At 40.8% G+C, this 15,051-nt stretch overlaps 1 protein-coding gene across 4 annotated transcripts in view; it reads left to right on the top strand.

The window, feature by feature from the left end:
- igdcc4 (immunoglobulin superfamily, DCC subclass, member 4) overlaps nt 1-15,051 on the top strand; it is a 56,459-nt gene that overhangs the window by 29,781 nt on the left and 11,627 nt on the right. For all 4 annotated transcript variants that reach the window (XR_004331630.1, XM_032513403.1, XM_032513395.1 and 1 more), the window contains exons 4-13: nt 1,117-1,250; nt 6,471-6,605; nt 7,932-8,084; nt 8,698-9,108; nt 9,203-9,367; nt 9,688-9,825; nt 11,801-11,983; nt 12,462-12,671; nt 13,280-13,381; nt 13,521-13,710. Coding sequence is in view for 3 of the 4 variants with exons in the window: in XM_032513403.1 (XP_032369294.1) it covers nt 1,117-1,250; nt 6,471-6,605; nt 7,932-8,084; nt 8,698-9,108; nt 9,203-9,367; nt 9,688-9,825; nt 11,801-11,983; nt 12,462-12,671; nt 13,280-13,381; nt 13,521-13,710 (1,821 nt within the window). In the remaining variant the exon portion in view is untranslated. The remainder of the gene's footprint in view (nt 1-1,116; nt 1,251-6,470; nt 6,606-7,931; nt 8,085-8,697; nt 9,109-9,202; nt 9,368-9,687; nt 9,826-11,800; nt 11,984-12,461; nt 12,672-13,279; nt 13,382-13,520; nt 13,711-15,051) is intronic.

Genomic DNA, 15,051 nt, shown 5'->3' with positions numbered 1-15,051 from the left:
TTTAAACGTGTTTTTAGCCTTTAAACATGTTCAAAATGTCATTACAAGTGCCTGCCCATGTGCGGTGATTCCTTCCAAGGGAACACAGTGAATCTGACTGCAGTAGATGTGACAGAAAGGCATAAAAATTGTGTTAATCCATAACAATAGTTTATTTCCTGTTTTCCGGTGAAGTCCACACTAGTCAATTGTCGAACTCATACAATCCTATATTACAAAATGTATTTTTTCCACGCAAAAAAAACGATTTGATGTTGTTATGTCCTTAGTAATGACTATATAGAAACAGGCTATAACTTGACACCACAGAGGAGCCAGGAGAGCAGAGTGGACAGCAGGTCATAAGTTCAAGAGCCCACTGCTGCTTAGTTACCTATGCTCATGCAGATAGCTCTTGAACTCTTGTAGCTCTGCTGGCTCCACTGTGGTGTCAGGTTACAGTCTGTTTCGACATAGTCATTACTAAGGACATAACAAAGGCAAATTGTTTTTTGTGTAAAAAATACATTTTGGAATATTGTATTGTATGAGTTTGACAATCGACTAGTGTGGACTTCACCGGAAAACAGGAAATAAACAGAGGTATGAATTTGTTGTGTTCCCTTGGAAGGAATCACTGCACATGGCTAGGCACTTGTAATGACATTGTGAACGTGTTTAGAGACTAAAAACATGTTTAAAACTTGCAGGAGGATAACACGGTGTAGGCAGCACCGATTGTTTTAATTTTGAAAGTAGAAATAGTAAATGCCAACACAAATAAAACAAACATGGTACCCAAAAAGATGACGTAATCACTATTTTTATATACTGCATTTTGGGATATTATATGCTTTTATGAAGCTCAAGAGCTTGTCTTTGTCCAGAAAATAACTTTCATCTTTATATGTACTGTATTGCAACCCCTCCTTGTTGTGGTTGCACACAATAGCCTCTCTCCTGAATATAGAAGGATGGAGTCCAGTGCGGACTCGGCAGGATCCCTACCGGCTTGATCAGCTGAACGTTTCATGCTGCAGGGCACACAGCCATTTATTTAGTTGTTTTTTTCTCTGTTGTTTGTCTTCTTACTCTTTCTTCCTCTACCCATACTCTGTTATGCCCTGTGTACAACAGGTTCATTTCCCTTCTTAACGGGGTACTCCAGATTCTGGAGGTGACAAAGGAAGATGAGGGTGCCTACCGCTGTGTCGCGTCCAACTCTGCCAGGAAGGACATCAGTCATGAAGCCAGACTCACTGTCTCCACAGGTGAGGACTGTTGCCGTGCATATTGTTTGAATAGGCAGCCAGGCCCCGCTGGGAGCTGCAAGGCCAACCTCAACAAATTGAATGTGAGTTTCAGGAATAGATGCTTGAAATGTATTAGATCTCTCTAGTGCTAATAAAATGGCTCTCTCTGACAATGTATGTATTGTGTGTTTGAAATAGCAGTGGTAAATCTAATCTAGAAACTAGAAAAACTGTTTTGCATAACGGATGTGGAATTGCATTATTTGGACTATGATAATTAAAGGTTGGCATAATTCTAAAAATCCCCTCACAACATTTTATTAAAGACAAACTTCTCTGCTTTGAACAATAATTTGTTCCTGATTCAAGTTTTCACAGTTGAATTTTGAACAATGATTATTTTAGTGACATCACAAAATCATGCCTTAAACTGAGATTTAAAGTGAGCACAATTTTGTCGCTCCAAGTGATGAATGGAAAACTAATGTCAAACTCTGCTCATACATCATTCTGCACAATGAAGGTCAAACATTTAAATAAAACATTCAAGTAAAGTAACAATAAGCAAAACACATTTGTTCTAGTGGAGGTGGCATTATGGTGGATTGTATTATAATAGACTAGAGTGGTTGTGTTTGCTTTGGTTTAGGCTTTGCCTTCTAAGAGCTGTTGCTATTGCTCATGCATAGTTGCAAAGATTTCTTTTGCGCCCTGCATGGGCCTCTCTTACGTTCACAGTTACTGTATGTAACAGCTGCGTGAACAGCTGAGTTCTGCTCCCATTTTTACATCAGTGATACAAGCAGTAAACTTTGTGAAAAATATGAGGAAGTCTAGCGGTGTTCGGCTCTGTCAGACCTTCACACCAGCTGTGAAGCTTGCCTCATTCTTGTCCATATCAGGCTGACGCTCACCCCACAGGCCACTTGCCAGTTCTATTTTGTATAGGCTTTGCCCTCTAAGGTCTACGCTACTGGGTTTATTCCTTCGCGCATGCGCAGTCGTGAAGATTTTCTTCCCCGCCCTTGCGTCCAGCACGGGCCTCATCTACGTCCGCAGTTACTGTACAGCGGACCCATTGTTCCTCTCCCACTTTTTCTTCAATTACGCAGTATGAAGAAAAGCTTTCCACCGGTATCCCATCCGCCTCTAAGGCACTTTTTCTAGACCTGCCGGGCATCATCAGGCAGTGGATCTGAGAGGCTGTGATGCCTGCAGAGCAACCTGCACCTGCTCATGGACTCTTAGTCTGGGACGTCTATGTCCAGAGACTGCCAGTCAGACTTCCTCCAAGGTGGCCTCGCTTCACCTAGCTCCAGCCGTTTATGGAGGAGGCTTTCTCTGAACATTGGAAACTGAAGGCTCACACTACGAGCCATTTACTGAGTCCCCGGGAACACAGAAAAAAGGGTTTTCTGCAGTTCCGCAGCTGGAGTAAAGCCTGGCATCTATGCTGCTTTCAAAAGCCACATTTTTCAGCAGCAGGGAAGCCCACACTGATGTGTCCCCGGGACCAGATCTATGCTCGCCTCATGTATTTCTTGCACCAGTATACCACTTGGCAGTATGCAGGTGGCTGTGGCTCAAAACCAGCCCCCAGGGGCATCCGGGGCACACTCCATAAGAGCCTTATCCTCCTCCAAAGCCCACCTCAGAAGGATGACAGTGGCTGACATCTGCCCAGTGGCAGCTTGGGCATATCCGTTCCCTTTCATCTACCTGCAAGGTGTATCTAAGTCCCCCATGACTCATTCGGTCTTATCCATGCTAGAAGGCAGATGATGCGCTGTTTTCTGGCATTTAATATTGAATGTAAACGGGATCACATTTGTCTGGTTGCTAAACGCGTACCTCTAATCCCATCATCACAGATTAGTAGGCTGCAAAAGGGCCCAGTTTGATATGTTAACGTCCTATTGTTCTGCAGCAGTAGTGCTGCTGTGAAGAGTGTGTATTATCACTGGACTCCTCCTAGTTTTCTCCTAAGGCCTGTCATGGAGTCAACCATGATGCAGGCAGTGCCCCCCCCCTGTCCAAGTACACATCTTATTTACGATGCTAGAACTGGTGTATGTTATCAGCTTGTGGAACTACATCAGCTTTGCCCTTAACCAAATACCAACAGCTCCTTGAGGGTGAAGTCCATACAAAATACTTTGTAGAACGATAGTCACATATTGTAACTCCAGATTCCATGATAATACGCATAGACCTCTAAGATCCTGGCCCCCTCCGTCACTTAGCTGACAAAAATGCTGATTGTTGGGAGCAGAACTCAGGTTACACTGATGTTATATACAGTAACTGCAGACGTAAGAGAGGCCAGTGCATGGGCACAATGGGCTATGCTTATACTCATAGAATATGGAGTTACAATAGGTTACTATGGTTCTTGTTGATAATACATTTGTGAGTGTTGTATTCCAGGGATGCAGTAACTTCAGCTGTAGGAACAGAATAGTTGATCCTGCAAAAGAATGGGTTTAATGTGATCAAAAATTTGCATTAATAGAGCCACATATAATCACTTGATCAATCATGTGTATTGTGATGTGACTTATGGACCTGGGAATGTGAGAATACAATATTTTAATATTTAACTGTTTCCATTTGAAAGCATACTATTTTTTTTAAACAATTAGGAAATGTTCAGAGCCATATCGCTTGTCTGAAAAGATGTTTGAGGCTCAGGTCATACAGAGGCCACCCTGCTAATTGTTCCCTTAACTAAAACCACACAAAAACAATGGGAAGTTTAGTCAGTTATTTAACTGCCTTTTTATTATAAGTTCAGGCTACCAAAACTTCAGACACCTTTACCATTTGTCCTTTATGCAATATTATCTCTATAAGTCCCCCTCTCATTTCTCATTAAAAGCATTCCCATTATGCAAAGTACTTTAAGCTGCTATTGTTTTGTATTAACTGCAAGTGTTGCAAGCATTTACTGTCCTTCAGACTTAATGTGCTGCAACAGATGCAGATATTATGAAAATAGTATTGAGGCATAGTTTTTATACTGTGCACTTTGATGGACAAGTGCCTGGCAATAACTAAATATTTTATAAGCATAACACATCTCAAGTTATGCAAATCAAAAACAAACTTTATTGAAGTCACAGGTGCTGTGGGGAAAATATTTATATATGTATTAGGAATCACTTCATCACCAATCATCTTAAACTGTATCATTGATCAATGTTTACAACCCACAGTGAATAGACTAAGAAGGCTTACTCTACACAGGCTGGTTTCTGTAATGTACTGTGATCAAAATCTCTACACATGCTGACTCCAGAGGCAAGAAGAAATCAAATCCTCAAAATCTCATGTACGCCATTTCAGAACAACATGACAAAAAACAAACCAAAATTGTGGTCTAATTCTGCTCTAATCAATGAAACACAAGGCTGTCAATTAAATAAAGGGAGTCATGCTGTTTATAGAACAAAGTCATGTCTTTTAGTATACTGTTTCTAAAGTATTTTACTATTTTGACATGTACTCCCTTCTCTTTATGATCAATCTCCCAGGGTGACTGTAACCAACAAGGACTGTCATTAGTGGATTGCATAGTGCAGTGAATGGTATTGTGAGGTGTGTTTTCACCATTAGGCAGCCTGCATTAGAGCCAATGTGGTATTAGCTGACTCTGTATATAGAGATCACTCAACTGTAAATTAGCTGCTCTGTGGGAACCATTGTGTCCTTTTCAAGGCACAGCCTTTCTGTCCTTTATGAGAAAGGCAAAAAGAAAGAGGGAGAGAGACAGATAGATGAGGCCAAGAGAAGTGAGTCATAAACAGCATTCTAACTTTAAAAGTGTACATCCCGTTTTTACAGCCATTTCAAACTACTTTTTATCATGCTTCTCATATTGTCATTTGACTACAAAAAAATATAAACTAGGATAAAGAGTCCTGTGTCTTTTGCACAACAGATTCTCTACTCTTCTGATTGCCAAGGAGATTTTTGGAAATGAGTATCTTTAATGGATTTTCGCACCTGTATTAACAAGGTAGCTGGTAGTGTCATTGCTTCTGTTGTGAAACCCCAGGAGGAGACAACTTAAGGCTCTATTGTGAGCCATTACAGATGTCAGGTCTTTCACTTCACTCGCTTGCACTTCAGAGATCTATAAATAGGACACCTCTCCACCCATAGCCAAGTTTTGACGGCTTGATGTTGAGGTGCTCAAATCCACGTACTCCAGCTGCATTAAACCTCCAGGTTGTTATTTCTTCCATTTCTTCTTTCCTTTGCTTAGTTTTCCACACATTGCACCCACACCCATCATACTCAAGACCCTTATGAAGGAGCACCCTGCAGGGCAGTCCTCGCAAAGGCGGACTGACCCACTTAAAGCCTTATGCATAAGCAAGGATTGCTTTATGTAAGCTCAATGATTAATTTATAATGTTTACAGAATGCTAAGCTTCTCTCTGAGGTCATTAGCATTATATGCTGCTGCTGAGTCTGCCTAGATTGAGCAGAATTGCAGGGTAGAAAGGCCCACTCACTATAGCGGACTGATACACACTCAAGAGTGTCTGGTCCCTTAAACCATTAACAATATAATTTGCATAACAACCTTCATCACTGAAGGACAGAGATGTGCCTCAGTTTCATCACTGAGGCGGTTTAACTGAGGTAATAGTTTAGCTTTTTTTCTCATACAAAGATTCTTTCTTTCATATCATCTCCTCTCAGTCAGCCCTTTGGTTTAGGGTTCATTACAGGTTTTGTACAATATGTCTACAGTATATGTCAGATGTTCAGAGGTACATCACAACCTTTAATCAAGACTTTCCTCTCATCTCATATCCGTATTCACTATTCACTAAGAATTGATTAAGCCTCAGGCAGACTAACTATAGCCAGCTACAAGGGCTTTTTTTAAAAATTTATAATCAAGTGACTTAGAAAAGAAAGGAAAGGAACTGTATCTTCAGTGTTTTGTTGAGAACGCACGGGCCTGGAAGCTTTTTGGCTCACCCTTACTGGAGTGTCTACATGCTGGGGTTAAACAAGGAAACAGGTTAAAGAAACTTCAACAGTAATTGGTGATATATGGTATGCGCTTTTGTCAAATAATCACACCAAATTGCATTCATAGGTTGGGACCAGGCTGGTAGCATCTCACATTCAGTCAGTGGATTCAAACAGGCCACATTCCAGCTACAATCACAAACATATCTAATGTGTATTGATTATATTCATTTGTTGTTTTTGTCATAGGCTCGACTGAATCCCTAAACAGAGTTGCGATTGTTGCACCACCTCAGAATGCAACAGTCGTGCTTGGCCGTCCAGCTGTGATGGAGTGTATGGCACAAGGCCAGCCGAAGCCACTGGTGTCTTGGAGCAGACAAGGTAACACTTGCAAATGTTCTTTGTGGTTCTCATCCTGTTTGTTTTTCTTTTTTTTACTGCATCTGTCCACACTTTCCTTATCTGTGTCTCGCTCTCTAAGAGGCCATCCATACATAAATGCTTTTTGTTGTAAACGTGCATGTTGGGCATCGTTTCGGCCAATGGTCCAAACAAATCCTGTAAACGCACTGCCTGAAAACACACTTTTTTGAAAACTGTGGTCCTGGGGTGGGAAAAAATTGAAAACGACAGCAAAGCCGCATACTTGCGTATCAATGATGTCATCGCCACACCCCTTGAGCCTTTGACCTCTTATCCTGCGACGATGTCTCATAACAACAACAACGGCGGACTACATGCTTGTGTTCTAGCTAGAGAAGATATTAAGCCTATTAAGGTTACTAAGGCAAAATATACTGTTGGTTTGTAAACAGCATGCAAACTTTATGCGCATGCTCCGCCTCTTCTTCTCTGTTTGATTGCTTTGGTACGTGTGGACCTGGCCTAAGTATCTCTTTCTCACACAAGTATGATAAGATTTGCGTTCCTTTGGTGGCTGTAAAGTTGTTTACTGATAATAGCTGTCTCCTCTCAACTAGTCCTCCCGTGTTTTATTTTTTATTGTGTGTGAGTTATTAGTTACATAAGATGATATGTTACTTTCATTAACACCTCTGTAGCGTTGGCACACACACACACACACACACACACACACACTCACTCACACACACACTTGTAGTATTGGTGGGACTTATGTCATGTGCAGCTTTTGGAATTCTTTCATGCTGTGCTTTGGCAACATCTCTGCAATTTGTTTTGTGTTACATTTGAAATTCTTCCCCATTCACTATTAACATGTCACTTTAATGGGAATTCTGCAATTCAGAAAACTGCACTTCACTACACTATTCAGGTCATATGCAATGCAAAGTGGTGAATTGTACTTTGTCACTACTTTCTTGTTTATGTTGCATTGTGAGATAATTCATTATGTAGGTGATGATTTTTTTCTGTAAGGCATCTAACAAAATGGCGGACAAACTGAATAGGGGTCTATAAAGTGAATAGTGACGGATTTTACACAGATTAGTAGTGTGCCAATGCAGACACCTCAGTGAACCCAGACTAAAAAGTCACAGAGCCACCTGTTGGTCAGCTTGTGGAATTACAGGTCAAATGCTCTGCTGCTCAAAGTGCTGCCTTTAGTGCTGTTTCTCAGGCAACTGAAAGCCTGAGAAATGATCTCCACTTTTCTCAAGGCCAATCTATTCTTCTGTATTATCTAAGACTGTTCTGTTTTTGTTTTTTGTTGCTTTCTTTGATCAGATGGAAAGCCTATTTCCACTGATGTGGTCGTCCTTGCAACAAACCTGGTGATTAGAGACACAAGGCGTCACCATGCCGGCGTTTATGTCTGCCGGGCCAACAAGCCCATGACCAGAGAATTTGTTGATGCTGCTGCTGAGCTGCATGTGCCTGGTAGGATATGTTTGTATGCTATATAATGACAAATTAGATATTAGAGACAGAGTAGGGCTGGGCAGTATAGTACATCAATATTGATATATGAGGCTAGATATCATCTTACATTTGGGATAATGTCATAAATAATGTGACACAAGTGATGTATTTTCTGGGTTTTAAAGGCTGCGTAATAGTGAGGATTGTTTGCCTTTACCCACTTAGTCATATCCATGGTACTGGTGATTATTTATCAAAAATCTTATTGTGTAAATATTTTGTAAAAGCAGATACAACCCTACAATATTGCTGCAATATCGACATTGAGGTATTTGCTCAAAAATAACGTGATATTTGATTTTCTCCATATTGCCCAGCTCTATCTGAGACCTGTTTTAGCTAAGACTAGTATCTGTCACCAGCTTCCCCTTAAGTCACCAAATAATTGAAGGTCAGTGCTGGAAAGAACAAATAGAATAATGCAACTGTTTTTAACGGTTATTGTTATCTGTGTAGTCCCCTAACTTTATCAAAGTCCAATATACAATCTTTGGGGTGTCCATTTAATTGTATAGTTCAAATGTAATCAGTGTCCCCTTTAAGTCAGAGCTTTGTGTCCTACTTTCAACAGCCCCTCCGGTGATTCTCCAGCCCCCAGAGACAGCGTCCCTCTCCCGGGGAAACACAGCCAGGTTTGTGTGCAATAGCTCTGGGGAACCTCCTCCAGTGTTGCACTGGCTAAAGGACGGTCATCCCATCAAGACATTCAGACGAGTAAAGACTCAAAGCCCTGGAGTCCTGCTCATCAACCAGCTGGCGTTGGAGGATGCGGGCTACTACCAGTGCATAGCAGACAACGGGCTAGGCACGGCATGTGCTACTGCCAAGCTGACAGTCATTGTGAGGGAAGGTCTGCCCAGCTCCCCTCGCCACCTGTCTGCCACACCATACTCCAGCACATCTGCCCTGCTCATCTGGGAGAAACCGGAGTATAACTCGGACCAAATCATAGGCTACTCTGTGCACTGCCAACGTGCCGCAGGTCTGTCTTTGTTCATAAGTGTGTGAAGCTGTAAAGCATTTTCTTTAAAAAAATGTTAATTGAGTTGGATATTGTCATCCATATTCATTTTTAGGTTCAGATAATGTGGAGTACCAGTTTGCAATGAACAACGACACCACAGAGTATCATGTCAAAGAGCTTCTCCCCCATACTGCCTACACATTCTTTGTGGTGGCTTACTCTCCCATGGGTGCCAGTCCACCATCCCTGCCTGTTACGATAGAAATGCTGGAGGATGGTGAGTAATCAAATTATTACACACATAGAATAAGGCCGGGCTTGAATGCTTCACAGACTCACAGATTATAGAATGCCAGCCTTTTTGCTCCTCAGGCTTTAAAAGAAACAATGAATCATCAGTATCATCCGTTCATAAAGTTTAGTTTGTGTAGTTATTTAAAAATGTGTTGAACATTTCTTTTTAAAGGTTCACTAAGTATAGATTAGTTATAGACAAAGTGTGTTTTACAGCCGCCCAGTAACTGTGCAGATCTATAGAAAATGCCTTGCATGTGTATCATCAAACAGTTCAGTATACCCTTTTATTCCCTCCTGCAGTGCCAAGTGCACCTCCTCAGCTGTCTATAGCCAGCACGTCCCCCTCAGACATCAGGCTGATGTGGCATCCACTGTCCTCCCAAAACAGCCGAGGAACTGTTACCCGCTATCGCATTGAGTACAGCACTCTGGATCAGGGTGAGTAAGGCTGCGTTCACATACAGTCAGACGGTCGTCAGGCCCAAACCCGCACGCAGTGCAAACTGCAAAATGTTGAGACGGATTCAACTTTTGGAGAAACGCAACCCAAGGTCACCTTGAGTTTCCCAAACATGTAACCACGTTCAGACTCGTCAGTCCATTATAAGGCGGAGTGAGAGTCCACAAGAAAGTTTTATAAAACTATGAGGGTAAAAAACAAAACACAAGCATTAAACTGCCCAAGAATTTCCTGCAACAAGCTTGTCCGTCCTTCTCTTTTCTTCCTTTATTTTCTTTTTTAAATTAAGCTGATTTCAAGTGCTGTCAAAAAATGTTGAGATGTATAAACAGTCTCACCGAAAACAATAATTGTGATATATAAAGTCTAATTGTGCTACATTGGGGGCTTAAAGAAAATAACATGAGGTCAGACAAATGGACCATTTCAGTGACACTTTCATTGCGCTCAACCCTGCGGCGAAACATGGGTGATTTCCTTTTAAATGCGCACCCTAACCCCTGCTGAACTATAAGTTGACCTTACATGACAGTAAAAGCAACATTTACAATTTCCTACATGCTCATCCAAACTGTTTCTCATGTCACACTGAGAGGGAATTGTGTGTTTTGGATGTTATTATCGTAATGTCAGTCGTTGTTTTTGTTCTTATATTCCCGGCTACTTGGAACTCTGTGCTTGCCCAGTTGCCTGGAAAGAAAGCCGCTGATGTACAAAAAACATATTTTTAGCGCTCTAAAAAAAAAAATCACGAATATTACTACAGACATTCCTGCAATTAGGTCACAATGTCTGCTGTTTAAAAGCCGGCGAGCCTCAGTGGTCAAATACCGGGGCCGTAAAACGGTTTAATTTACTTTTAAATTCTTGATAATAAAAGTTCCTACTTATTTTGTTATTTAAAAGCTTTTTATTATGAAGCAGCAAAAGCAGGAAATGTTAGGTCTTCATCAGCAGGACCCAACTCCTATAAGCAAACATGAAACAGACAAATAAAGCAGATATAGAAACAAAACTTCAAACCACAGACGTTCAGTTAGAAGCTTCCAAAGTACTGAGAGCTGAACACACAGAGACTTTAAAACGCCTTTCTCTCCTGCACAGTTCCCGGCGACCTGTGGTAGACATCCTTATTTTGGCACACATACAGACTGTTGCCAGTGCTTTTTAATTAGTCATTGTGCATTTCTTTGTATGATTTATGTGAAAGTTGCAAGCCTGCTTGTATGCAAACGGAAAGTGAGATCCAATCACAAGTGGTCACTCAGGACGCATTTGGAGACACTTTCTTCTGCCAGGTGTGAACACACGTACTACAAGCTGACTACTTGCGATCGGATCATTCAGGACGGATTTTAAACCCAGATGCAAACTCTCTCACATGTGGTCTAAACCCCCTCTGAAAGACTGGATCTTAACGCGTCCTCAATGCCTTCTGGGTACATTCACACCTATACTAAGAGCTTTATTACCAGGGGAAAATGAGGCTCAAAGTTGACTCTATAATTCAGGAGATTTACCAATTTTTCCAATTTTCTACAGAAGTTATTCATAGAAAAGTACAAGACAGCCTACCTTACATGTTTCTGGACTGATAATACTTCAGAGTGCAGAGGCTCAGAAATTTGCCTGATAGGGTTACAACTATTATATCATATAGAAAGTGTATATATTATTATTCTGAGCACCAAGCTCACGAGCATGTACAGGGAGATAAAGTTCACTCTGAATGGACTCAATTTCATAACAGATTTTTTTGTCTTTAATGGAAGACAAGACAGTAAAGAACATTGTTAAAAAAAAAATCCTTTGTAATGCTTATTATCTGTTGAATCATCAATTATATAAGCTGCACATTTTCTCTAAAGAAACGTTCAGAACATCATACTGATTACATACTCCATAAGTAGATACATATACTGTATGTGAGTGTTGTGTTGTGTGTTCCCACAGTGGACAGTGTGTTCTCAGTGGAAGTTGGAGGTAATGAGACTCAGTTCACACTAAGAGAGCTGCAACCCAACCAAGCCTACCGGCTGAGGATAGCAGCTGGAACAGGCGTTGGCTTTGGGGTTCCATCTGAGTGGGCTCAGCACCAAACATTAGCCCACTACAACCACAGCAACCACAACATGGGTAAGGAAGACACCTGAACCAGGTTCACACTAGTGTTGCAGTATTTTTGGAATGACGTAGAATTCTGAGACAATAATCCATTATCGAGAGAATAAACTCTCAGTAAAGTCAAGTAAACATTTACTTGATGAGAATCACTTGTTTCCTTACCTTTGACAATCACATATTTCCATCTTGTACTTATCGGTCTTGCTAGTTTGAATTTTGATAGCCTTTCTAGCATTGCAGCCCTCTTGTTTCTTCATTGTTGCCAAATGTTTGTTAGACTGAATGTGAATACATAGATTGAATGTGAATTTCTTACCATACATATGGAATATGACATCAGCTAGTAGCAACACTGTGTGGATTTAGACAGTGTTCTTTTCAACAAGCAAAAGGTGGAAATGCAGCTGAAGTCTGTTGGTTAGTGTTATAGTAGCATGTGGAATTCTTGGTCATGTCATTTTTTTTCATTACCATTTGCATACATTTTCAGTGATCTTTGCCCCCACTGAGCTGAAAGTCAGAGCCAGAGTGAAATCACTCAATGTGACATGGCATCCCTCGCCCAATCACACACTGGTCTCTGGTTACAAGCTGTCCTGTCGAGAGGTGGAGGCTGATGAATCAGCCAATGAAAGGACAACACTGACCCACACCACTAGGCTTGGTAAGAAGGCCAGGTATCATCTTCTCACCAGGCTGGGTAAGTTGTTTACAGAGGCCTCTTCTAATGTAACTTGCTTTTAATACAGTAGTATTCTGTTTTCAACTGTTCATGGCCATTCTTCTTACTTTGCATTTAGCTCCCTTTGACTAAATTTAAAATCAAATGATTCTCACTTTGCTTTATAAAAATATATGATAAAAAAATGAGTCAGCTATTTTTGCACACCTGCAGTAGGCGTAGGACAGCCTTGTTCTATTCCGAAGAAGAAATGCTTTTTTGACAGTGCCTACCCAGGCCAATGCGGTAAGGACTGAGCCCCTGTATATGGGGTGCACAATCAACCAGTTGAGCTACCAGGGCGCCCCTCACAAGCACTCTTTCTTGTGAAAAAGACCAGAAATAGACAGACACCTCTCATGAAAGGCAATTAATAATAGTAATGTCAAAACTTGCATGTCTTGTCTTTGTAAGAGTATGTATACATAGAGTTATGTATACAGCATACAGCAGTTTTCATCATTGTCTCTCTCTCGCTGTGTTTGTGTGTGCGTGTGTGTGTGCGTGTGTGTGTGTGTGTGTGTGTGTGTGTGTGTGTGTGTGTGTGCGGGTGTGTGTGGGTGTGTGTGCGGGTGCGTGTGTGTCAGTCCCTGACCGGCAGTACGAGGTGAGAGTTTGGGGATACAACAAGCAGATAGATGGAGCAGCTGCTGTGTGGAAGGGAAGGACAGACAAGGCCCATGACAAAAGTAAGATTTATCTTACTGCATGTGTGCGTGTATACATCAGTTGTGTCTTGTGAAAAAAACACTTTCCATCACTTTAATGGGACAATAAATAATGACTTATTATATCAAGGCAAATTTTGTTTGTGTGTGTGTGTTAAAGCATCGTCGCTGCTCCTTCCGCGCCCCCCTCCATTGCCCCCAAGCAGCATCCAAGCAATGGCCAACAGCTCCACCTCCATCTGGCTGCGCTGGGAGAAGCCACGGTTTAGCAACGTACGCATCATCAACTACACAGTGCGCTGCAGCCCAGCAGGAACCACCAACGCCTCCCTGGTTTCTTATTACACAAGGTCAGAAACCAGCTTGGACAACAGAAACTTAATCTTTTAATGTAATGTCTAAGACATAATGACCCCTGGATATCTCAACATTTGAACAGTGCTGCTTCCTGCATAAATTCCTATGTATTAATATTAACATTGTTTATCCCATTTAACATTGGTAGTGAGAGAACACATCTTTAGAAGCATGATGTTTTAATTTGTTTACCAAAAAGAAGCATTCCTAAAACATTTTTTATTTGCATTCAAAGTCTAGAAATTGCTTCACTAAATGCAAGCTTTTAGTGTACATTTTCTGCTGGAAAAACCAGAATGGTATTTCTCTTTAAGTGAGACATGTTTCCATCTGTAAGAGCACCTTGGCCTCTGCATTTCTTTACATAAAACATAATATGTCTAGCACCAAACACACCAACACATTTTCAGTGTTATTGTAGTAAGAATATTATATTTCAAGTTGCTTCAGGAGGCTCTACTATCATATATACAGTAATGGAAGTGAAGCACATCATTTGTCCTTGCATTGATTTTGCCCTCTCATCTAAAGTGAAACTACTACTCTATGCCTAGTCTATATCAACGACATTTCATTTCCGCTTTCTTTGTGTTGGCATTTTAAACTCTGCTTGATTTATGAGGACTATGGTTAACTGCTCCTTAGATCTAATAATTATCATGATAATCAATAATAATAACTACTACTAATAATAATAATAATAATAATAATAATGATAATTTGAACTTTATTAATCCTGCTATGGAAATTAAAATGTAAATCCAGACAGCTAACTAGACTATCTGTTGAATCTGAGTTTTTTGTTGCGCAGCTAAAACAACCTTTGAACGTAAACATTCCTTCTTCTAACAAGCTATTTCTCCAAGCTAGTTTGCACAGGCACTGTTGCTCGGTGCGGCGCAGTGACCACCTAAGACAATTATGTTTGTTTTAAAGAAATGACAATAAACCAGAGCTTGTTTTTTTCTCCCATGCCAGAAGACAAATTCCCTTCAATAGCACTCGATTGGTTGGAGTTAGGAACCAGACCCTCCTTTGCAGCGCTGTTGAGGAAGGTCCGGCAATGAAAGATTACTCTCTGCCCGTATCCCTCCTGTTTTCACCATGTCATACTTATTTGATAATTATCTTAAGTAAGGATATGGAGTTCTAGTGTTAAAAAGGTGTATAAATACTTGCCAAATAACAGGTAGGGTAGATAAAGGTAATAAGGGTTAACAATATAAAGGTAAAACATATTGTAGCCTAGAGTGGTCCAACAGGTTGTACAAACTAACAAGACTAAATTGAAAAAGGTCTTTTTTTTCGTCAGCGCAGAATACAAAGTAGGCAGC

Source organism: Etheostoma spectabile, chromosome 1, assembly GCF_008692095.1.
Source record: "Etheostoma spectabile isolate EspeVRDwgs_2016 chromosome 1, UIUC_Espe_1.0, whole genome shotgun sequence".
NCBI classification, from domain to species: domain Eukaryota; kingdom Metazoa; phylum Chordata; class Actinopteri; order Perciformes; family Percidae; genus Etheostoma; species Etheostoma spectabile.
This window is presented reverse-complemented; position numbering and strand designations above follow the sequence as displayed.